Source organism: Cantharellus anzutake, assembly GCF_015039405.1.
Source record: "Cantharellus anzutake strain C23 chromosome Unknown EI90scaffold_5, whole genome shotgun sequence".
NCBI lineage: Eukaryota > Fungi > Basidiomycota > Agaricomycetes > Cantharellales > Hydnaceae > Cantharellus > Cantharellus anzutake.
The window spans coordinates 1952868-1975709 of record NW_024066955.1 but is presented as its reverse complement, the minus strand read 5'-3'; the positions used below and the strand labels follow the sequence as shown (position 1 = coordinate 1975709).

The window sequence follows — 22842 nt, the reverse complement described above, 5'->3', positions numbered from 1 at the left end:
TATTCTACATATTCTAGAATCATGCACATACCTACTCTACTACCACACACTCCCCAACCACGGACAATTGATTGAACTGCATGCCCTCCAAACTGACTCTCCTAGGATTGTTTTCCCACCTTTTCATCCTCCAGGCTCAATGTCTCAGCAACAGCATCCTCTTCAAGATTGGCCTCCCCCATCCTAGCAATCACGCCAATGTGTCTCAAAAACACAAGAGCCAGTACCAATCCAACCATCATAAACGAAAAGTTCAGCCACTGAACAGCACGGTATCCTTCCAGGAGAGCAGATTTAGGTGTGCTGGATGATGGTTTGGATGAAGAGGTTTCTTGAGGACCCAGGGATTGTATGTTCCTCGCTACCATTTGATTGAGGACTATGGAAGAGAGAGCAAGTCCTACGGAAGTCCCAACCTGCACCATATCATCAGTCATCTAGTATCAGAACGTGTCGTCAAGTCCATCTCAGTTGGAAGTGTTCATGCACCTGCGTCAACGTAGTGAACAGTCCTCCTGCAACACTCTGCTCATCCAGCCTGGCTACCTTCGCCACAAATAGGCTCCCACTTGCGAAGATAAAATCCGCCCCGAACACACCAAATATTGCAGCAGGAAAGCCAAATACCCAATAGGTCGCTAAGGGATCTATTATTGCGAAAAGGAGTGGCGCAAGACCTGCCATCACGCATCCCGTAACAATCAGAACTATGCCTTCAATGTGTGCAACAGCGAGGGCCACTGAAGAGACCCACCATCAGTATGACGAAATCAAAAAGTGCCGAATGTGTACCTATCCCGTTGAGAATTACCCCGGTAATTGACATAGGAAGCATTCGGAGCATTGCATGTATCTAAAACGTTTCCCGGGTTAGACTGTGCTGCTCGCATCCACGCTTATAGCTCACCGGAGACAAACCGAGATAGTTCTGATAGCTAATACAGAAAGAATGCATAGTGAACCAGATGATCAGGTCGACCCGATTGTATGTGAAACGCACTAGAGCTACGCAGAGAAGTCAAGAATATGGCGAAGACATAAACCAACAATAGGCAGCTTACAGAGGCATGGACTGACCAGCTGCTGAACCCTGCCCATACGAAGAACGCCAGGGCCTGCATTGCAGCCATTCGGCCGTGGGCCCTTGTGAACAAGTCCAGGTTGAGCATGGGTGGTATGGTGAGCAGGTTATCAAGGAAGGTTTCCGTTGGCGTCAATGTCACGCTCGAGGAAAGCCTCCTGGATATTTGCCAGCCAAGTCGTTTCTCCCATAGTATAAATGCACATAGAAGGACGATGGAGAGAACCAGCAACGCGATGATGTCTATTGGATCATGAATTCGAACAGCGGTGAGACAACTGGCAGACTTACAGCTTGTTTTCCACCCATCAGGTGCAGTCTCGACATCGCCGAGAGAAAACGTCAGGAGTATCAACGAACTTGTCACAAGGAACGCCCCCATCCAGTCTACACGCCTGTCAAGACTTGGGTCCAAATGATGTGTATCTTTATCGATGGCGAGCCACCCAGTAACAAATGTCAACCCCGCAAGACCTGCGCTGAAGAAGAACGCGGATCTCCAGTGCGCACTAACGATTTGTAGGTCAATGTGGCTGCCATGTAAAGATATCGAGTACGTGAGAAATTAACCTCGTCTTCTGCGTTAAGACGCCCCCCATTGTGAAACCTAATGCGCTACCCAGTGGCGCCCCACAGCCAAAAGTGGAAAATGCCACAGTCCTTAGCCTGCTCCCGACCTCAAATGTTTGAGCGAGCACCCCCAATCCAGCGGGGAGTCCAGCTGCGATTCCCATTCCTTGGAACGCTCTCATCACATCCAAACTGATTTCGTTCTTTGCAAAACCGCATCCAACGGACCAAACTGCTACCCAGGCTGCACCAGCGAGGAATACCCGACGGCGACCATGCAAATCCGCAAGGCGGCCGAACGGAAGAAGAAAACACCCCGAGGTGAGGGTGTAGGAAGATATAACCCACTGGAGCGAGGCTTGAGGGATATTGAGATCTTCGCTGATACTCGGGAGCGTTAAGGAAAATCCCGATCCGATGAATATCTGAAGTTCGACACTTCGCACTCAGGAAGAACAAGAAGCCAGAAGACTGGAACGCACATTAATGACCATAAAAAGCGTACTAGAGAAGATGATGGTGAAAATCCTCCATCCCGGAAGGGGTGGTTTTGCGACTTGGGCTCCCCCCTAAACGACATTCCGATGCGTGAATTGCGCTAACTTGTAGACGCGTAAACACAAACCTTGACCATGGGTGCTGAAAATTGTGCCACCTTTTCAGTGTGAGCCTGGGCCTCAACTTGTGTCGCCATCTATCCGGCGTGTTCCTAAAAATGGTGCAAGACGCAACGTTGCATTCAGTAACATGGTCGGGAAATAAAGTCGACCCACTCCGAGCGGGCGGTAGTACGAGCAATGCAACACTTAGAGCCCGACTCAAGGAGCGTACGTGACTTGGTGTTCCTTGTGTCTTCGGAGGATGAGTGCTACAGGTGGGGGTGAGCTGGAAAGAGGTCCAAGTTATGTAACGGCGGGGATGCCAGGTATATAGTCATCCGTCATCTATGAATAATAAGCCACACCCTGAAGGGAAGCACATCGCATCAATTAGTGTGCTTGTGTCCCAGGGAGTTCCCGGGACTGTGTTAAGCACGTTTCGAAAAAAGAACCAACAGCCAAACGAGAGCAACATCCAGGGACCCATCAGCCCTGGGATTTTGGGATTAATGACGATGAACCCATCCTCAGTCGTATTGTCTACGAATAACCAAGGGCCAGTTTTAGGGGTTTGAAGATGGTATGGAGCCGCGGAAGTGGAAGCCAGGATCCAGGCTCCATATTCCCTCAGATAGATTCCCCGATCATTTATTTCGCCACCCCTCCTTTTCCAACAGCCCATCCTGCTGGGAACCCAGGTGGTAGGAAGTACCACGGCTTTAGTGAGGCCCGGGAAGTAGGAAATTGGCCCCAGATTCTGCAATGGCTGCTTGGCACTGGGCTGGCCGACGGGTGATCAGGGCTTCACACCGACCATTTTGACTGCGCCACTATTTACCCCTACCAAAAGCTCAAGGGAGAGCTGTAGGCTTGCTCCTGATCCCAATGAAATCGTTACGTGCTTCCTACCCAATTTTGTCTGAATTTTGGGTATTCGAGCTTGCCTTGCAAGGTCAACTCGAACTCACAATTCGTGGGAAACTTTTTTTTCGCACCCTTTTTCGCACCTCTTGTCGGAAAACTGAAGATCTCGTTGTAGGGCGTTACCGAATTCTGCTGCGTGTTGCAAGGGCGTTATGGAATTTCTAGTCTTTTCTCCCTCGCTACTTGGTAACCCGGCCCCTGTATTTGTATGACAGGTCGCACGCTGTCCGCATTGCCAAATTTTATTCGGCTGTCATGGCCGGTTCCCGCTATCAACCCAGTGTCTTTGATTTAGATATTGTAACGCTATACCGGTGCAGACACAATAAGACACGATAAATTCGGCCAACTCCAGAGTGACAGATTGCCTATGATGTCACTGGTGGCGTTTGCGAACTTCGAGGCCGGCGCATGACTTTGTTCCAGCAACAACCTCAACACTCTGATCGACTTCATGATGCGACCTTCTAGATTCTTACGTCCGTTTACATCGCCTCTCCTTCTTTTAAAGCCTCCTTTCTCAGCTTTTAGCCCATACTCCACTGGAAGGTGAGATTTACTTCTCAACAGCCATGGACCCATTCCTCAACCTAACCGTGCAGCAACATGCACAACAATGACCCAGAGGTGATTGAAAACCTTTCCACAACATTGGCATCGCCGTCGAATCCCATATGAATAGATCATCGAGAGGGAGATTAAGCGAAAGGACCCTCATGCCAACTCCATCCTCGAAACAGCACCTGGTTGGAATGAAGCTACGGCCTCTGAGTCGGAAGCCAACATCAAGGTATGATGATGATTCCGACATCCTTACCTCCAAGATCTGTAGTACAGGTCTTTATTGCCTATTCTTCCAGGCCGAACGGCACGGCGGCATTCCAGATGCGAAAAAGACCCTGGAATATATCAAGAAGAGGTATCATGATGAGCCTAAAACTCCCATTGCTGATACCCCGCACAAATACCGCGCAAACACGGTAGGGCAGACGGATGACACAAGCAACCCGCATACATCTGCGGACTATGAGAGGGACGAGGTATCTGGGCCACTCGGCTCCAAGCACGACAAATAACTGGGCGAACAACACGCTAATAAGGGACAAAGAAGCTCTGAAACATCAACAAAGAATCCCAGGGAATACTCAGCAAAGAAGACAGGAGAAGACCATGTTGTTGGTTGATTGCTCACTTTCGCGCCGTACCAGTTCATGACATCACACGGGGGTTGGTTTTTAAAAAAAGGCACCACTTTCAGGCACGCTACAGTATTCTATTTCGTTGAAACAACCCTACCAGAAATCCATAATTTCGTATCACAGTACAGTAATGAACACCGGGTATGGAGGCGGCGGCTCGGGTCAACATTACTACTTATGAGAGTAGGAGTGCAATGCCAGAAGCAATGGATGCTGCAATCACAGTGTAGCCCGTGCGATACACAGAACGCACGCTAAGGACTGGAGACATGGTAGCGTCAGACTAACAGTCACAACAATTTTCTTCAGTACTTACATGCTCCCAAATCCCAGGACAAGTGGCGCAACCCGTTCAGAGAGTGGAAAGTGAAAGGAAAAGCTACGATTGCTTTTCCAGTGTATTTTACCCAGTCTGGAACGCCATGAACGTATTCAATGATGTGAGTGGAGTCAAATGGAATGCCGAGAACGGGCGCTGCCAAATATCCCAGCAGGAAACCATATAAACCTTCATGCACCAACGGTGGGTTTAGTAGAAATGGAATGACATGCCCATTTCACCTACCAACACTGAGTCCCACGCCAGCGACACGGTGAACGATGCTGAGGAGCCACGTCAATTGAGGCTGGTAAATGGTGAAATGAGGGCTTGATGGCCGCCTTAAACGTTGACTATTGAGAATAGCTTGAGAGGAAGGCGAAACACTTTCGACCTGAACGGCTCGACTGTCGCGAATGTGAGGTGGATAAGCCATGGAGAGAGAAGATGTCAGAACGAACTAAGACGAAGTGATGAGCCTTTGGGTCGGTGTGCGGAATGCAGCTGTCCACGAAATCAGTCCACCCTCAGTGCGTCAAGCAGAAGATAGGCACCTCGAGCCACAAAGGCTTTCCTACCAAGCCCAATCGTGCGGGTTACGATCATAGTCACCTTCGGTGGGGGAAGTGAAAGAGTGGTGAGTGGGAAATCGAGAGATTATTTAAATTCGCCGGGTTTTCACGTGCTCGCAAGACTCTAACTTATATGTAACCCTCCCAAGGCACAAGATGGTCAACATCAACATGCTCGTCGTGGTCCTCGTTCTATGTCTAGCGTCCCTCTCATTTTCGTTCCAACATCAAGCTGCCGTGGATTTCCCAGGGGACCTCTCCCGTTCAATCTCCGAACAACTGGATCCTAACAACACGCTTGCCGTTGTAGAAGGCGCATTCCCGTTTATATCTACCAACACGTCAGGTGTTCGTATTCCTGCTGGGTGGTCTTTCAGTATTGGCTTCCACCCTTTCCTGTCAGTTGATGATGGGTTTTCTGTTCAATTTGGCGCGGCCATTCGCTCTGAAGATGGCACTATCTCTGAACTTCCTGCCTGGCTTGACTTTTCCAACAACTCCCTCACGTTTTCTGGAATAGCACCCGTGAAAAGCGGCCCCGAAAAAGTCTTTGATTATCAGTCTCCTCGGACTGTGGATTCACTTCAAATCCTTGTTTATTGCTCCTTGCGTTCTGATGGGGATGAGCCGGTACAATCCGCTTCGGGGTCCTTTCTATTGATTGTAACCCCGCATGTGTTGACAGTGGAAAATAATATTGTTGACGTGGTTTCAACTTCGCGAGACCATGTGGTGAGAAACATGGAAAATCTCTTATTCCCAACAATGACGATTGATGGACATCCGGCAACTGGTCTATCGTCCATTCACGTAGACATGGAAATCCAGAACCAGACTTGGCTAAATTGGGACAGGTCTGTTCCCACTACCGAAATGGATCAAACTCCATCTAAAGTCTGCTTACTCAGTGCCACATTTCTTCTAAGCGGAGTAGTCCCCGATCGGTTCCTAAACGGATCAATGTTCTCGGTCCCTGCTCGACTTTCTTACGATTCTGCATCTTACCCGTTTCTGGTGAGGTTTGAAGTGAACCCGTTTCCGTTCACGGCCTTTGATCATCCAAACATCCTCATTGAGCCACGCACCCCATTTAATGCCTCATTGTCCACATTCCTACGCGACCCCCTTCAGTATCAGTACAGTCTACCACAATCCCTCAATCCTAGGTGGCTCTCTCTTGATGTAGAGACGCACTCACTGCTGGGGATCCCCCCCGACTTCGCACGAGGCTCATCCAGCACTCCAATAACTATAATAGGGAGAGGCATAGATTCTGGTTTAACATCAACCGTATCCTTGAATCTTGTATGTGATTTACACGCAAAAGCGTCCAACTCATCAAAACACATTAAGTGGTCAACCATCATACCAGTTATGTTGACATTCATCATAAGCGTCGCAATATTCGTTGGAACCATCGTGAAGCGATCAGTGTCTATTAAGCACCCTTCGATTGTCACCGCGAAGAGCGACAAGCATTTCTCCTCCACGCGATCAACACAGCGTCTATCCGGAACATCATCCGACCGTGGTGAAGATTTAGTGTTTGATGCTTCTGTTCCTTACGTCGGGGCTGCTCCTGGGGAGCTACTTACCGAGGAAGCGGCATCTGTTGGAGTGCGACTTGTCACGGCGCACCAATCTTCGGATCGTAGTCTTGACGATGGTCCATCTCCACATCTCGTTTGCGAACCAGTTTCAGCTCATTCACCGTTATCTCTTGGTCAATTCAACGATAGTCGCTTGACTCATACGCCAGATTCTACATCCAGTTGGGACCGGGAATCGGAATGGCTAGAAAACAAGCGGTTTGCCTCGTGGAGCGCATTTTGGCGCAGAGCCGATCTCGCTCCTGGTCCGTCAGGCATCGTATGACTCGAGATAGAGAATCATGCATTAACTTTGGAAAACCGTATATATTATCCATCACCTACACCTGTTGATGATTCGATTTGTCGATTTTAGAATCCATGCAATTATGGCACTATCGCTGTAGGGAGAGAGAACCAGAATTGGTATTGACTTGGTAGTTGAACGGAATGGCAACGGGCAACTAAGATATCGACTCCTCGATGTGGCTTGTTTGGTAAGGGAGGCGCAACGCACTTGCCAGTCCACATGTTATTCAATCTGCAGACAGCTCCTGTACACTTTTTGAGCTGCAAAGGATGTGAAGTCAGCGTTCAATCCCACATTTCTGCAGTTGAGCGTCGGCCAGGTCTGGGGCTTCCCGCTCCGCGGGCAATTCCCATCTTTGGAGGAAACGAATCTGACATTTTTGGCATTCTGACGATCGTTTAAGTCAGTGGATGGGTTCATTGCTCATGCTCCCTTCTGCAGCTTCGTTCATGTACGTGCACTCACATGCATTCTACGCCCTGAATTTAACCCGATCGAAACAGAGTGACATCATATGCCGTAGATTTGATGGATTCCATCTCTTCAATATATATTCCGGGTGGCGTTGACAATCCAAGAATCTGGCACTCCCTGATGCCGCGCGCGTCAGTATTGCCGTGCGCACAGGTGCCTCAGCCGTTCAATTACAATTACATTGTGATCTCACTTTCAGGCTCATGACGTACATGTTGTGGTGTTCTTAGAGATTGAAGAATGCAGTAGCCTCTGACGCCAAATATGTTCCTTGCATCTTGCACCCAAATCCAGACGCCTCTGGATCGCTCCGTGGCTCGGAGTTACGCTATGGGTGGGATTAGCCTCGCATCCAGTGATTTGATATGTTTGGCCTCGCATGATCAGATGTTGCCAAAATATTGGAGACAAGCAGAATGGCAGCTATTTTTACCTCAGTAAGAGAAAAATGGTTCCTCTGGTGATTCACGGTGGTGATCCGCATGCTGAAACGATCGCATTTACGGCCAAACCCATCTTCGCAAGCATGTACGAAATATTATAAGTGATGAATCAAACAAGGGAGTACGGAAGTCATGACATCAGACATGTGCTTGGGCCAGCTGCAGAATCTGCATGATCAGCCGTAACCACAGTGGATCGGGATGAAGAGCTGGTACTAGGGGGGCGAATTGGTTTACGAACAGTTTTTGCCCGATGATGGCATGATGTTTGCAATGCAATGAAGTTGCCGGCGACACCCCAGAATCCTGACGCCCTTGACATAAATCCATAGCTACGAACGTTGTACGGTCAGAGCTTTAATAATTGACCCAACATTCCTTTGTAGTAGTACCACCGCATCCTGCCCGGTCCATAGTCTGGGAGAGCTCCAAAACCAGATTCAGATCTTCCCAGAAAACATGCTATATGAGGAAGTAGGGATGGATGATCACCTAAAATTCATGATGAAGAACAAGGACGATCCAAACCACCTCGCGTACACGGATGGCTGGGATGCCGAGGAGAACGGTACTCGACAGGATACGATACGGTCACTCACCTAAGGGAGACTACATTCGGATACAAGGAATCATGGGTAAAAGCGTACAGGCCTTTCGATGCGGAGGTGATGGGCCTGAGGGTTTCCAAAGAAAAAATTGAGAGGCAGTAGGGTTCGATTTAATCGCTTGGGACCAACAGAGTACTCAGTAATTTGCGCTAATAACACAGGAGCATGAAAGTGCCTCTTCCAAGGAAAACCAAGTAAGCTGCAGGGACGCTCGAGAACTCAGGATGACCATGTACAAATTCATGTGCGACCACGAGGACTTCAAATCGCATTAGCCCCCAAGCACGGCGAAGTGCCAGGAAACGAGGGAGCGGACCACCTGGATCAGGTCCCAACCTAGGGCCGCACAGTGATCTCTCACATTCATTGAAGGCTCACGAAGATGTGATTTGGAGACTCGCACTATAGGTTACACACGCCGACAAACTTTCGGCCACGTGGCGACTAGCGGAGCACCGAGACCACTTGACATGCCTTCCGTACGCCTCAAAAAGGCTTACTCAACACTCCCTCTCTCATCAGCAGAGGCGGACAATAGCCCCGTAGTGCGCGAGATAACGTATTGAGAAAGCTGAAAACTCATATTTGTCTTTTATCCAAGGAATCCAGCGGTCGTTCGGGCCATCTGCAAACGCCTAAAAAAAACTTTGCATCACTATTTCGCCCTGGCTCTACTGATGGCCTCCACATTGCTCCCGCTGGACCCTCGCACTCCCGGCCTGGGCAAGCTTCCCTGGAGCCCAGCAACGCAGATCGTCATATCTCCAATGCTTGGATCAACAGCCGCGATTCTGACCCAAATTTGGATCAGTATACTCGTTCTAGTTGGTTTTCCAACAATTTGGCACGTAGGAGGCGCCAGACTGTATCCCAGCGTTCAAGAGCGCAATCCACATCTCATGACGAACAACAGCAGCCCCTCCCGACATCAGGGGGGGTGAGTACAGATCGCCTTGCGCCCCAAAACAACAATACCGCCACAGTCAGTAGGTTACCTTTGTTACTACTCACTAGACACGTAGGATTGACATTGCTTGTCGTGTCGAAGCATCTGCTGTTTCTCAACATGTCCGAAGCAATGCGGGACCAGATAGGCCCACAGATGAAGAAATGTCTCATGAACATCATCCGCCCAGTCCCCATTTTCAAGACCATGATTATGAATCATCTGACTACACGACGGATGGAAGCGAAGTCGATGAGGAGGAACACCATCTAGATGAGGTTGTAGAAGTAAGATGCCTACAGTATGATCATTTCCCGAGGATAGCAGTGTTTACTATCGGCCCCTGTAGCATCTGGATGTTATCGATCCCCAAGTCGCCGTCATATCCCATCTTTCGAACGCCGCGAATTCCATCATTATCCCACGCCTTCCATTATATTCGCGGCGCCCAGTTGTCACCCTCCCCACCTTAACGCCCAGTGCTACCACGGACAGCTTGCCCATAAAGGAATCAGTCCATGCAGATGCTGAGGCAGAGAAAAGGCGGCTCTTCAAGAGACATAGGAAGAACGAGGTCGAGCTGAATGCTCACGTCGAGCACGTCCTCAAGCGACGCGCAAAATTTCGAAGAGTATTGAAGGGTTTGTGGGGTTTTTTAAAGACGCGTAAGCCAGCAAAACGTGATCATTGACGGCAAAACTTACCAAGGCACTCAAAGCTGCGGGGATCGTCACTGGAATTTACAGCTTCTTATGCGGTAAGTGTAGGCTGGGTTTGCGGCAGCAGCATATTTCAAGGCTGAAATATCTGTGGAAGCGTTTTGGGGCGCTGCTATTGTCTTGTTCCTCGTTAAATGGATCAATCTGCACAACACCCAACATCAGAAGTTCTGGATTGAACTTAGCAGTCAAATAGAGAACGGTTTGTGGTCTCTGTGGCGTCCAGTTCTCGTGCCCAAACCTTTCTCGAATAGCTTTGTTCACGCTGACAGGCATTGGACTGCTGCCATGGAGGGTCGTGGATACGTATCGTGAGGATTCTTGAACTTGAAAAAAAAACCATTCTACTAAACGCCCGTTTTGCAAGTTATCCTGAAAATTTGGCATTACAAGCGATTAGATGCGAAGCTGCGCCGACAACAAAGCCTGCCCCCTCTGGAGAACGAAGATGACTTGCCTGATCCTGATTTGGATCCCAATTTTAGGCATGTATTAACCGAGAGCCAACAAAGAGATCTGAGACGACGTGAGTATAGTTATGGTTCCTTGAAGGTGTATGAAGCAATCAGATAACGCGATCAATTGCAGAACAGAAGAGGTTTCAGAAAAGTCAAACATGGTATCGCCCACATGCGACCGACACCCACCGCGTAAGTCCAGAACACGCAGATGTTACATATCTGCTCATATTTTGATATGTAGGCATTCCCAATAACGTAACCACTTTCTCAACTTCGAAACGCACACTACTAACGCAAACGTCATCAGCACAGCGCTTTGGATTTGCCTTCTCGTGGATGGCAATTCGTTTTTCCAAGTAAGGACTCATTTCAAGTTATGTTGCTTTCCAGCCTGAGTATCTCTATAGTGTTTCCTCTGTGGATGCATGTGGGGTTTAAACAGGTGAGGTATTGATCGTCAATTATCACAATCTTCTATTGATACCCCCGGCACAGGTACAACCGGCCAGCTTGGACCACTGGTTTATTAATCCCTGCATCATTCTTGTGTGCAATCGCTGCAGGAATCATCATTGCCAAAGGTGGCAGCAAAACGAAGAAAACCGCGGAAGTGCATGCACGTCTACTTGATGCGTTGCAAGAGGCACAGAAAAGACCTCTTGTAGTGGAACCGGCTGATCTCAAAGATGATGATATCTCTCGCCCATCGAAGGGACAGCCAACGACCTTAACGACATTTGGGGGACACATATGACGATTTGTATCATTACTGTGCATATTTGTTCATGATCATTTCAGCTACGCGAGTAATTTTAAAGACTGGTTGTGATAGGGCTAACAGTTCGGTTCCGGTCGCTCACTGCAATCCGTGCTTCGCAATGGTTTGAACATGGTACAATAAATGCTTGAAAAGAAACCACTTGTGTGCACGCAGGAGGAGACGCAACAGATTAGCGGGGCAACAGTCCCGGCAAATGCCAGAACCTCTGGAATAGAAGACGACCCGGTTAATTTACAATAGGCAGGAGACCGGGGAAAGAGGAGGGTTACGCAAAAAACGAGGACAACGAGGAATAAGGAGGGAAAAAGCAGAGGTTACAGAGAACAAGGAAACAACCGAAAAAGGAAACCTAGAAAAACCTGAGTAAGCAATCGGGATCCCACCCACCGAGAGTAACCGAAGGTCACAACACCTCCCTCTCGGCGAGGTTACCGGAAGCAAGGAAGTCCAAGGAAAGACTTCGTCAAAAAAACAGCATACAGGCCAAAAGAACAAGACTAAGAAAGATAATGCCTTCAGCAGAGGATAAGGTATAAGAGGGCCAGAGCCCTGTAGCATAGGTGGACAAAACACACATATGAGATCACCCAGAGAAATCAACCCAGGAATGCAGCAGCAATAAACCTGAATTGGCATGACTGTAACCTTGGAAGGGACAGTATGTGTAAGGCTGACAGTGGGTATGGCACATAAGATAAAGCACCACTGGGAAATATGCCATGTGCAAAAAGAGAACAAAGAGTGTGTTTATGCTGATTGCACACAAGTCTAATTTAATCTTGTATGTCTATTAAATATTTTCAGGGCCCAGCCTCGGACTCGGAGGCTCCCTGACCTCAACCCCCATCTGGCCTGTCCTCACACTATGCGGGGAATGAGATGAGAAGAAGGGTAAAGGTCTCATCTCCCCACATGGTTGCGATATAAAGGAATGGGTCACATGCCCACAACTATACAGCTCCTAGAGTTGTGTAGTGTGACCCGGAGGGAACATCCAGGTGGCAGTGCCCAGTAAGCATGGGAACGTTCTGGGCGAGTTGCTCGCCCAGAATTGTGGCTGTGACCCGTGGGAACATTCTGGGCAAGCTGCTCGCTCAGAAAGTTCCCATGCTATCCCATGCGCACGTGTACACAACACACAAAGGCAACAACAAGGCAACAGTCAAAGAATAAAGGGGGTGAAGTAGGTGGGGAGTCCGGGGCACCCTAAGGCAGGGTGCTGAACCCTGACAAATATCAAGTAATTTTGTCAGTGACAGTTTGGTTTCTGGTTCAATCTGAACCTAGTTAAGTGTCTAGGCAGGACTCCAGCCTCTATGACTTCGTAATATTATATAGAGGCTGGATTCAACCCTTGGTTCATGAATGGGGATTTTTACTGAATGGTTGTCACAGTTGGAAAAGGGTCTTCACTGTTGCCATGCCTTACATAATCAATATGATTGGGTTGAATTCCAGGATGAACTCGGAATAAAAATTATTTGTTTATGTTTACTGTACAAACACATCCAAATTGCCCATCGGGTGTGTCAGGTCCTTCGATGAATCCGTTCATGGTCAAAATCCCTACTCTACCTCATTTCTATACCTCTGGTCCAACAGGAAATATTGGCTATAGCCCACAAGCAAGATTTTCTTCCAATAAAGCTCACAGTGATGCATCACCTTCAATCCCATCACGAGGCCGTCCCAAATGCAAAGTTATGGAGGATGAAGATTCCCCAGTAAAAAAAATCTGTGAAAATTCAAGGGGAGCTGCCACTGCTACTGGTCAGCAGGTGGAGTCAACTAGAGGCACATTGGAACCACTCTCGCCATCCAAGAGGCTTAACCGAGAAGTGCATACCAGAAAACAAAATCTGCCCGACCCTGTCATGTGGGAACCAATGGCTTCTAGTTGTTCCCAGACACTGGCAGGGCAGAGCAATACACAGCCAAGCACCTTCAGGTGTTCCATGTGTCACAATTCTACTGTTGAGCAAATATACCCAAAGAATGATCGGCTGAGGCTCAAGCCTCCCGCAATTGTAGAACTTGTACTGTCAATACTGAAGTCACAGAACTTCACGCTCAGCGAGTTTCTTGTTATTCTGTTTAGCAACCCCATAGAATTCAGTGCATTGGCAAAGGAGATGCTGAAGTGGTTCATAGGGGGATGTTGTTAGACACTGATCCGGAGTCGGCACCGAAGGTCGCCGATGCGGGCCGCTATTGGCCGCGATGGCCGTGATGCCGCGAACAAGGCCTGAGGGTAGGGCATTTGGCCTCAGCAACTCTAAAGGGAGTGCTGTGCCCCCTAGCTGTCACTTGGCCCTCATTTCGGACTCACTGGGGTTGCTTGTTGGGGTCAGGACTTAGGGGTCGTGGTCACGTCGATATTAGAGCTAAGGTACAATAAAGTATCATACAGGATATATATAGGAGGAAGAAATGAATGGAAGCGGACCCGGGCCAGAGGCCGAAGGGTCCGGAAGCAAACAAGAATAAGGAGCGGGGTTGGCCACATAGCGGCCGGCAATGACCGAGGGTCAAAACAAACAATAACAGATAAATAAAGGAAAAAGCGTAGGGCCGCGATAGCGGCGATGGTATCGTAGCAGCGCCGGACTCGGAGTTGGGCCGGGGTCGGGCGTGGGAATGGTAGCGGCCCTGTAGGGGCCGAGTGGGCGGGGTAGAGGAGTCGCGCTGGGCACGGTGCCAGAGGCGGACTCAGGGCGGGAAGGTCGGTGTGGCTGTGGGGGAGTCGGCCAGGTGCAGGGGAGCCTAGGGGCAAGCAGGGGAGTGAGCAGGGAGTCCTCAGGGAAGATAGGGCTGAGGTCGGGGCTCGCGCTCACGCTTGCATAGCGGGAATGGGCTCAGGCGGCATCGGGACGGGTGGGGAGCGGGCCGGAATGCATGGCCGTGACAGATGTACTGTGAAGAACCATCCAGTTGATGTTGTACACGCATTATACAACTGTCATATCCGTGCATACCCAATCCCGACCCGACTTCCGGACCTCCTCCTTCCCCACCTCCGGAGTCCTACCCTACCGCTGTCCATTCCGATATTCACCTTCGGTCCTGGCACCACACCTCCTCTTACCTCCCATGCCACCTCCACTCCTCCTTCCCTCTCATCCTCCTACGCTTCTCCCGTCTGCTCCGATACTCACCTCGGACCAAACACCGCCTCCCTCACCACCCTCCTCCTACTCCTCCACTCCTCCCTCACAACACCTCCAACCTTCTGTCATCCTCCTACGCTTCTCCCGTCCGCTCCGATACTCACCTTCGGACCTGACAACTCTCCTTTCCACCACTCCTTCCCTCTTCCCTTTCTCCTCTCTCTTGCCTCTGGTACTCTTCCGCTGACCTCCCGCCAAGTTATGACCTTCCACTGCTGTCCGGGCACCGCTCGTACCTTTGCTCCAAGCCTCCGTCATAGTCCCTACCTCGGACTTCGACTCCACCTCGGACTTAGTCCATTGCATTGGTGACCTCATACTACGTAAACACCATTGCCAATATTCCTCGGACTTTCAACCCCACCTCCATAAGCTCCGCAACCTCCGAGCTTCGCGGATCATCTTCGGCACTTTTGCCGCTTGTAATGTATCTCTTGTGTTTTCCCCTCATCCCTATTTGGACTGCTGCTTCTTCCCATTCTAGCCAGTTAGTCATCATCCCCACTTCCCCTCATCCTCCTGCCCCTCTGGGCCTCGCCCTCCTTACCTCCTTTCGGACGTATCACAGGTTCTGCCTTATGACCTTCGGTACCGCTCCGCTTCTGTCATCCCTTTGTTCCCGTTCGGACGCCTTCGTTCCGATTTGGTTCCCCTTTGTTTCCTTGTGCTTTCGCCCCCCCATTATATATATCGGCGCTTGTACATACTCGTTGGAGGCTCAGTCCGAAATCGACCTGAAATGCCCCCTAGAGACTTCCTGCTCGCCTACTGTGAAATTAAGGACCAAATGGACAAACAGCAATGGCACAGCGCTCTGCTTGAGTTGCTGAGGCCAAGGTCCTTCCACGCTAAGTCTCCAATTCCACTCTGGAGTCGTCTGAATCCGCCCATCTCTAACAACAACCACCCATGGGCACGGCCCCAACAATCCTATGAACCCCCCTATGACACATTGCCAGAATATGCCATTCCAACAATGTTTTCTCAGCCAAACACCCAGATGGACAGCAAAAACACATACAGCGACTTACAACACTACTTCATTGCACGAGTCATTGACCGAATGGAATTGGAAATCAGAGTTCTACTGAAATCCCCTTACTTGCGAGCAAGGGATACAGTCCTAGACTTCTCAGTTGATGCGGTCCAGAAGATTGCAGTTAGTGTTGCACCTGTGACCTGGATGCTGCTTACATGGATTGCAGTCGGTGGAGAGAGAGCTGCACAACTAAAGGAAATGAAGTTCAGGGATTCAGGGAAGGGACATGGGGCTAATCATGTACGGGACCCTTATTTAGTGAGTAAAGGAATCAGTACCTGCCAGAGAAGCAACTGACAGTGTTTGAGGGATGTGCCATTGCACTGATGATGCTACTGTACTTTCGCACCAAGGGGCTAAACAAATTCCAGAGTATCATGGGGATACTCATGTTCTCCGAGAATTCTTCCAAGTCACTTCAGTCAATCACTGGCCGAATGGGACTCGCAGTTGCAAACAGCTCAACACTCAAGCGCCTGTACTCAATGAGTGCAGTTGCATCCAAAAGAATTCGCACTATAGGGGCAAACTGGGTCAACAAACCTGTGTCATCTCACGTTGTTTATGATAACATCAACCAATACCACCAAAACTGGTGACCTTCCCTCTCTTCACAAACATCTCTAGAAAGTGGGACTGCTGCAACACTAATTATGCAGCTGGGTGTGGCTCCCAAGGCTTTTGATGGCTTTGAATATGAGGAACGCTGGCAACATGTCAAATGTGAGGACATCACGTTAGCAAAGATCTGGGAGGACATTGACCAATCATTGACTCGCTGAGAGGCCATCACACAGTGGAGGCCCCTCCCCCAGAACAGGAGGAAGCAGAAGAAGATCCAACAGGGGATTTTCTAGAGGGCGACCGGTGAAGAGTGTGCCCCGGTTGCCTGATGAGAGCAATGTACCCACCTGTAAATACCGCAGCCGCCCCAGACGGGCCATGCAATCTAAGCTGCTCCGGGTAATTGCAAAAAAGAGAAAAGCCACACCAAGAAAGCCAGAAGGGGGTGAACCCCCGTGCAAGGTTGCCGTCCCAGCCCCTGCAATTTATGTCCTGTCTAAGCACTCCCCCCACTCGCTCAACCTCTCAGTGGAACTGATGTCCACCACTTCACTCTGCTCAGTCACCACCTCTGCTCTACTGGACTCAGGGGCCACTGGAATGTTTATCGGATGCGACTTCGTCCAGAAGCACAACCTAGAGACTTCGCCTCTAGTGCAACCAGTCCCCATCCATAACGTGGACGGAACCCTGAATGAGAATGGATCCATCACAGAGGAGGTAGAAGTGCTCCTCCGATTCGGCCGACACACGGAGCAGGCCCGGTTTGCAGTTGCTAACCTGGGCTGCCAGACAGTGATAATTGGCCGTTCATGGCTCCTCCACCACAACCCAGAAGTAGACTGGGTCAAGCAGAGGGTCACCCTGTCCCGGTGTCCACCAGCCTGCTATGGCTGGAACCCAGTGCTGAAGCCGGGAACCCAGGGGGAACCCGACTTCGCCCTCGAATCCGGAGATGGAGTCTATGTGGCCATGATCCCACCAGAGTGAGGCCATGAGCTCTGAGCCACATCCACCCCCTCTCAGCAAATGGCCCAGGATGCACAGGAAGGCCCCCTGGTAGAACACCCCTTCGAGGAACTGGTGCCAGAGCACTACCGAGACTTCCAGGACATATTCTCCAAGGAAGCCTTCAACGAACTCCCCCCTGGAAGCCTTGGGACCATGCCATCGACCTCACCCCAGATGCCAAGCTCCCCTGAGGGAGGACATTGTAACAGGGATTTGCCGGTGCACCCTAAACGAGCCAAATCCCGTGATTCTACTACCCTCAGCAAGCACCTCACATCCATCACATGTAACCCATGTCCACTCACACTCCTTACACATATTTCCTATTTTTCCTAATTTTTCTGATTTCATTTCCGGTGTCTAGAGCCAGATGTTTCCGTTTTCTTATTGTCATGTGATACTCTTTCCTTACTTATCTATCGGACTCTTCCGTGACCCGCTGTACAGTAGCTAGAGAGTATTAGCACCACACTCTAGAGGACCAATATACCCCACCTCTTACCTGACCTCAGTGAGATTTCTATCCCCCCTCCTTCCTGTTGCGAGTCTAGTTGGATAGACCCGTTACAAATCTGGTGGTCCTTACAGGGGGGATAATCCACTTTGTCAGGTTTTCAATCATGCAAGTTCACGTCCTTCATTTGTTTGGAAACACCCTCGTTTTATTTGGATATCGACTATCTACACCGTTTGTTACCCTAAGAAGAGGAAGAAGTACAAGAAAGGATCTACAAGTCTACGGATCCACACATTCCACCCACACCTGCAAGACTTTGCAAGTTTCACATTTGTTTCTCCTGGCGGACCTCAAGACGAGGCACAGGGGATCGTGTTATTGTTAAAGTTGTTCACTCCTGGTGGATCTCACGAAGAGACACAGGAGTCCGTGTTTGTTATCAAGTTTTAGCGACGTGCTGCCCTTAAGCAAGTTTATCGCGATTGTCCCTCCTGGCGGATCTCACGACGAGGCACAGGGGGTCGGGTTTATTGCTCAAGTGGTTAACTCCTGGTGGATCTCACGAAGAGGGCACAGGAGCTGGCATTAGTTCCTCTGATTACCAAGTTTTGCAACGTGTTTTGGCAACGTGTTACCCCGTTTACCTCCATTTGACCCTCATTTTACGATTCCTCTCCTTGCTGGACGACAAGCGGCATAGAGAATCATCCAAGTATCACCAGAACAGGTCCCGAGTGACCCACACGATCATTTTCAAGTTTTACCTTTCTTTTGACCTTTCAAGATGGCTGCAAGTTCCGCTGTTGCAGTGCCGATATTTTACACATCCATGCCGATGCCCCGTAGCCCAGACACACCCCGATTCAGAGGCAGGCGGATCGTCGAGTTCCTTAGCAAATATGAGTCACTGGCTGATGCGGCACTTTTCACGGAAGCTCAGAAATGCGAATTTCTGACCGCTTACTGCACTGACAAGGAAGTGAGGTTCATTTCCATGCTGGACGGATTCGAGAACCCAGATTGGGTGTCGCTCAAGAAAGACCTGCTGGACTTTTATGGCATTGACAAAGAACCCTTATTTTGCCTCAAGGATCTCTGCAAGTTCGTAGAAAAAGGTCGCAAGATGAAGACCTTTGATCACCTTGACCGATATCTGTGCAAGTTTGAAGCCATTTCCAAGTCCTTAGAGGCACAGGGTGCCCTCGCCGTTGTTGAGCACGATGATTTGTTTTTCCGTGGATTTCCGTTGAAGTTTAGGCACAAGCTCAAGTTCGATCTGCAAGTTCAAAGTCTGTGGCTTGATTTGACTCAGCCCCCCAGTATGCATGAGGTTGTCGCAGTGGCAAGGGCCCTGCTACAAGATGCCCATGATCGCGAAAGAGCCAGTTCCTATTCATCAATGTCCGATGCACAGACCAGTGTATATGTCGATTCACCAAAACTTTCAATGCGCTCCACAGTCCAGAATGATTTCGCGCCCAAGTTCGATGCCGAGACAAGTGCCAGCAGCTCAACACTAGACCAGATGGGCCAGTACCAGCCTGAAGCCCGTGAAGCGCGGAGCGCCTACGAAATCAAGTCAATTGCTGTATCCGAAGATTACATGCCTGAGCCGAAGTCTGATGATGCAACAAACCTAGAGGCGAGTGCCTATGATAGCGCAAGTTACCCCAACGTGCTAGAGCTCAATGATCAAGAGCTAAGGCCTAGCGGCCTTGAACATGTCTCAGAATCCGCTGTTCTTGAAGAAGGCCAAGTCTGCCAGACCTTACAGCCGACTACAATCCACTTAGTGTGTTCAGACAAAGCCGGGAAGCCTCAGTCAATGGAGGCAATTGCATACTACAAATCCAATCTAGCCGACAGTGAAATAGTCAACGATGTCCTCGATTTCGACCCGCGTCCCGAGAACTCTTGCAAAACAATCCATGATGTTCCTAGCCCCAGTTTGGATTCACGCCGCGATGATGATAATCCCCATGAGACGGTTTATGAGAGCTTTGACCTGGACTCATATTTCGATGGTGATACTCCTTGTGAACCGGATTGTGACTATGATTCAGACTGGGAATCATACATTGCGAAGTCTAAAGGCACAGATCTGCTACATAGTATCGAGGTTCCAGTAGACTGTCTGATACTACCCAGCGACGACGGGAAAGCCTGTGAAACCATCCGCAATGTCCTCAATTCGCATTTGTACTATGACAATGAGAAGACTCATGAAAAGCGCACCAACGTTGCGGACCCGGACCTGTGTATCCAGTATGAAGACTCGTGTGGATCGATCTACGATGTCTTCAGCCTGAAGTCATATCTTGACAATGAGGCCCCTTGCAAAACGGCTTTCAATGTCTTCGACTCGTTCGCATGGTTTGACGAAGAGATCTCCCATGAAACTTCCCCTGACACTTCAGATGTGGACTCGAGCTTTGACGATATTGAGACCATGGACCCACCCCAGACAGGCGATCCAACAACACCCAAGGCACCTCGACCACTGGATTTCTTACACACTGTGCCAGAGCACAATGATCGAGAGCTAAGGCCTGGCAACCTTGAACGTGTCTCGAAATCCGACATTTTCGCAGTATACCAGACCTCAGAACATGCAGCAATCGACCTTGTTTGCTGAGATGAAGTCGAGGCGCCTGTCATATCCATACAATCCCGACCTCCGCTCCGGGCTCCCGGAACCCCGAAACGAACTCCGGAGCCCTACTTCCCTTCCATCACCTTCTCCTTGCCGACTCCCAAGAGGTTATCCCACCTCTGGCTCCAACACCACCTTCGGTCCGACTCCGGAACATTCCGGGTCCGACCCCAACCTCGACACCTTCCAGACGAGTACGCAACACCTATGCTCCCAACTCCGGACCTCCGCTCCGGAATCCTGTTGGCGTCTCTGTCTCCGGAACCTCCAGTCTTAGCTCCGACCTTGGACTTTGACCCCACCTCTGCTTATACCCATTGTATTGGTTAGCTCATTCCATTTAATTACGTTTGCCAATATTCCAGAGTTTAACTTCTGAGTTCGGACTTTCCGGACTTACTCCGGACCTTGCAACTATTGCATTGTCCATTTCAATTCCGCTATTCTCCCTCATTCCTATTTGGGCTGCTGCTTCCTTCTATTCAGTCAGCTAGCCATTCCCGACTCCCATCCTCCTTCCTTCCTCCTTGGGCCTTGGCCCTTCATTCCTCCTTTGAGAAACACCATTGAGTCATACCCTTGACCCTCAGTGTTGTTCCCCTTTCCATCTCCCTTTGTCTCCTTTTGTCCTACCCTTGTTCCTTTTGATTCCGGACCCCTCCTTATATACAATTTACCTAGTAACTTGTAACCTCAGTCCGAAATCGACATGAATTCCCCCAAGAGACTTTCCCTCTGCTAGATCTAAAATTAGGGACCCCTAGGACAACCAGCAATGGCACAGCGCTCCGCCTGAGTCGCTGAGGCCAAGGTCCTTCCATGCTAAGTCTCCGATTCCACTCCGGAGTCGTCTGAATCTGCACGTTCTAACAGCGCCTCAGTCAACGGAGGCAATCGGATACTACTGCAAGTTTGACCTGATCGACTCACAGCCTGTACAAATCTCCAAATTAGATGGTGTGACCGAGACTGAAGAGTGCAGCAGCAGTGCCAAGTCCCCTGTTGAGCCCAGCGAAGGCAGATGTGAAGACACTAGTCCGGAGGCGACTCAGGCGAGAATTCAGAAATCAAGTGGCATTCCCTGTTGGTTCCCCAAGTATGAGTTCGACAACAGTGAAGTGGCTAAGCGAGTTAAGTTTTCGATGCATGAGTCCGGTGAAGGGTATGAGGATCTGCCCAAGAAGGATCCAGATAAGGTTGTAGGACACGAATCCAATCCCAATCATGGTGAAGCGCCTGAGTACGTGAAGCCGCTTCCTATCACCCCCGAGTTCGAAGATGGTTATGGAGAACTGCCCACAAAAGACCCTGATAAGGGTATCAACGTGATCAAGTATTCAGGCGATGGCCTAGCCCGCAGATATGAGTCTAAGGTGACTCCAGAGGCCGAAAGTATACGAAATGTCAAGCCCCACAGTGACATCCTCGCGCTCAATATGCCGGAAGGCACCTACATCATTTGCGGCGATGAGATTGCCCTGTTCGAAGCCAAACGCGAGTCTGAATGCAGCAGGAAGTCGGAAATAGCACAGGCCCTGGACTCAGTGCAAGAGCACAGTGAGCATAAACATAAAGAGCTAAAGCCTCCCGGCCTCAATGACGAGCTCAATCGTTATTGTTCTACGTTGTGTACCGAGTTCCGCCACGAGGTTTCCATGCTCAAGACAGTAGAGGGCATCTACGTCGTCCAGGGTAACCTTGTGGTTCTCTTTGAAGCTGCGCAAGACGTAGAGTCTGAGGTCCAGTTCAGAGGCGAGCCTAGCCTAGCACAAGATGGGGCTGAGCTCAAGGATAAAGAGCTATGGCCTCTCAGCTTCAGCAGTGTGTTCGGAAATTCCGACTCAGTGGATGACTACACACGGGATTCTGGATGCGAATCCGACATCGGCTTTGATGCAGTACCCAAGGGCATTGGGTTGATTGATCCCCCTGAAGTCATTCTTATGTGCAAGTCAAATCATGAAGAACGGGATTGTGATTTGATTGGCAAACACGCTATCATACATGGCAGAATCGATGCAGTGAAAAGGCCTACCTTCGAGACTGCCGTTAATGTTAGTCCTGGTATCGGAGCACCCAAGCACGTGAAAGCCCCATATTTCCCTGGCGATGGCTATGAATGCTGACCCGAGAAAGACCCCAACAAGGTATCAAATGTGAATGAGTGTCCGGGCGATGGCCTAGCCCAAGAACAAGAGTCTGAGGAGACTCCAGAGGCCGAACGTTCGTGAGGTGTTGAGTCCCATGGTGACACCTTTGTGCTTGAGGGAGCTGATGGGGCCAGGCGAGTACTGGTCTTGGACTGCGAGTCTGGGCCCAAGCGTGGGGTCAATTGCATGTCGAATACGGAGTCTTG

The 22842-nt window shown here is 49.8% G+C and overlaps 6 protein-coding genes across 6 annotated transcripts; 4 read left to right on the top strand and 2 right to left on the bottom strand.

Moving 5' to 3' along the window:
- Positions 1 to 88: 88 nt before the first annotated feature.
- Positions 89 to 2345, bottom strand: EI90DRAFT_3235206 (efflux transporter; the record flags this gene model as incomplete). The annotated part of the gene is made up of 9 exons (XM_039066508.1): positions 89 to 416; positions 490 to 740; positions 793 to 853; positions 908 to 935; positions 1078 to 1324; positions 1373 to 1590; positions 1652 to 2076; positions 2134 to 2220; positions 2277 to 2345. 9 exons carry the CDS (start codon positions 2343 to 2345, stop codon positions 102 to 104), a joined length of 1701 nt encoding a protein of 566 aa, XP_038922124.1. The 3' UTR covers positions 89 to 101.
- Positions 2346 to 3780: 1435 nt separating this feature from the next.
- Positions 3781 to 4299, top strand: EI90DRAFT_3286033 (uncharacterized protein; the record flags this gene model as incomplete). The annotated part of the gene is made up of 3 exons (XM_039066998.1): positions 3781 to 3801; positions 3857 to 3964; positions 4035 to 4299. The coding sequence occupies 3 exons, from the start codon at positions 3781 to 3783 to the stop codon at positions 4248 to 4250; spliced, it is 345 nt and encodes a 114-aa protein (XP_038922123.1). The 3' UTR covers positions 4251 to 4299.
- Positions 4300 to 4407: 108 nt separating this feature from the next.
- Positions 4408 to 5332, bottom strand: EI90DRAFT_3036764 (uncharacterized protein). The gene is made up of 5 exons (XM_039058728.1): positions 5247 to 5332; positions 5154 to 5196; positions 4939 to 5099; positions 4690 to 4881; positions 4408 to 4634 (listed from the first exon to the last, which is right to left on the bottom strand). Exons 1-5 carry the CDS (start codon positions 5296 to 5298, stop codon positions 4549 to 4551), a joined length of 534 nt encoding a protein of 177 aa, XP_038922122.1. The 5' UTR covers positions 5299 to 5332; the 3' UTR covers positions 4408 to 4548.
- A 66-nt stretch (positions 5333 to 5398) lies between these two features.
- EI90DRAFT_3036761 (uncharacterized protein) lies at positions 5399 to 7229 on the top strand. The gene is made up of 2 exons (XM_039058727.1): positions 5399 to 6118; positions 6173 to 7229. Exons 1-2 carry the CDS (start codon positions 5421 to 5423, stop codon positions 7137 to 7139), a joined length of 1665 nt encoding a protein of 554 aa, XP_038922121.1. The 5' UTR covers positions 5399 to 5420; the 3' UTR covers positions 7140 to 7229.
- Positions 7230 to 8969: 1740 nt separating this feature from the next.
- On the top strand, positions 8970 to 11568 carry EI90DRAFT_3151026 (uncharacterized protein; the record flags this gene model as incomplete). The annotated part of the gene is made up of 13 exons (XM_039065696.1): positions 8970 to 9233; positions 9290 to 9674; positions 9737 to 9921; positions 9984 to 10299; positions 10353 to 10391; positions 10451 to 10555; positions 10608 to 10664; positions 10721 to 10879; positions 10942 to 11003; positions 11056 to 11069; positions 11122 to 11170; positions 11222 to 11256; positions 11310 to 11568. Exons 1-13 carry the CDS (start codon positions 9159 to 9161, stop codon positions 11566 to 11568), a joined length of 1740 nt encoding a protein of 579 aa, XP_038922120.1. The 5' UTR covers positions 8970 to 9158.
- A 10060-nt stretch (positions 11569 to 21628) lies between these two features.
- On the top strand, positions 21629 to 22612 carry EI90DRAFT_3012522 (uncharacterized protein; the record flags this gene model as incomplete). The annotated part of the gene is made up of 1 exon (XM_039056571.1): positions 21629 to 22612. One exon carries the CDS (start codon positions 21629 to 21631, stop codon positions 22610 to 22612), a length of 984 nt encoding a protein of 327 aa, XP_038922119.1.
- Positions 22613 to 22842: the final 230 nt, after the last annotated feature.

Coding starts and splice junctions, on each gene's coding strand:
- EI90DRAFT_3036764 (XM_039058728.1), bottom strand. CDS start 5,298: ATGATCGTAACCCGCACGATTGGGCTTGGTAGGAAAGCCTTTGTGGCT. Junction 5,100..5,153: donor AGGCTCATCACTTCGTCTTA/GTTCGTTCTGAC, acceptor CATTCGCGACAG/TCGAGCCGTTCAGGTCGAAA. Junction 4,882..4,938: donor TGGCGTGGGACTCAGTGTTG/GTAGGTGAAATG, acceptor TGGTGCATGAAG/GTTTATATGGTTTCCTGCTG.
- EI90DRAFT_3036761 (XM_039058727.1), top strand. CDS start 5,421: ATGGTCAACATCAACATGCTCGTCGTGGTCCTCGTTCTATGTCTAGCG. Junction 6,119..6,172: donor ACTTGGCTAAATTGGGACAG/GTCTGTTCCCAC, acceptor CTGCTTACTCAG/TGCCACATTTCTTCTAAGCG.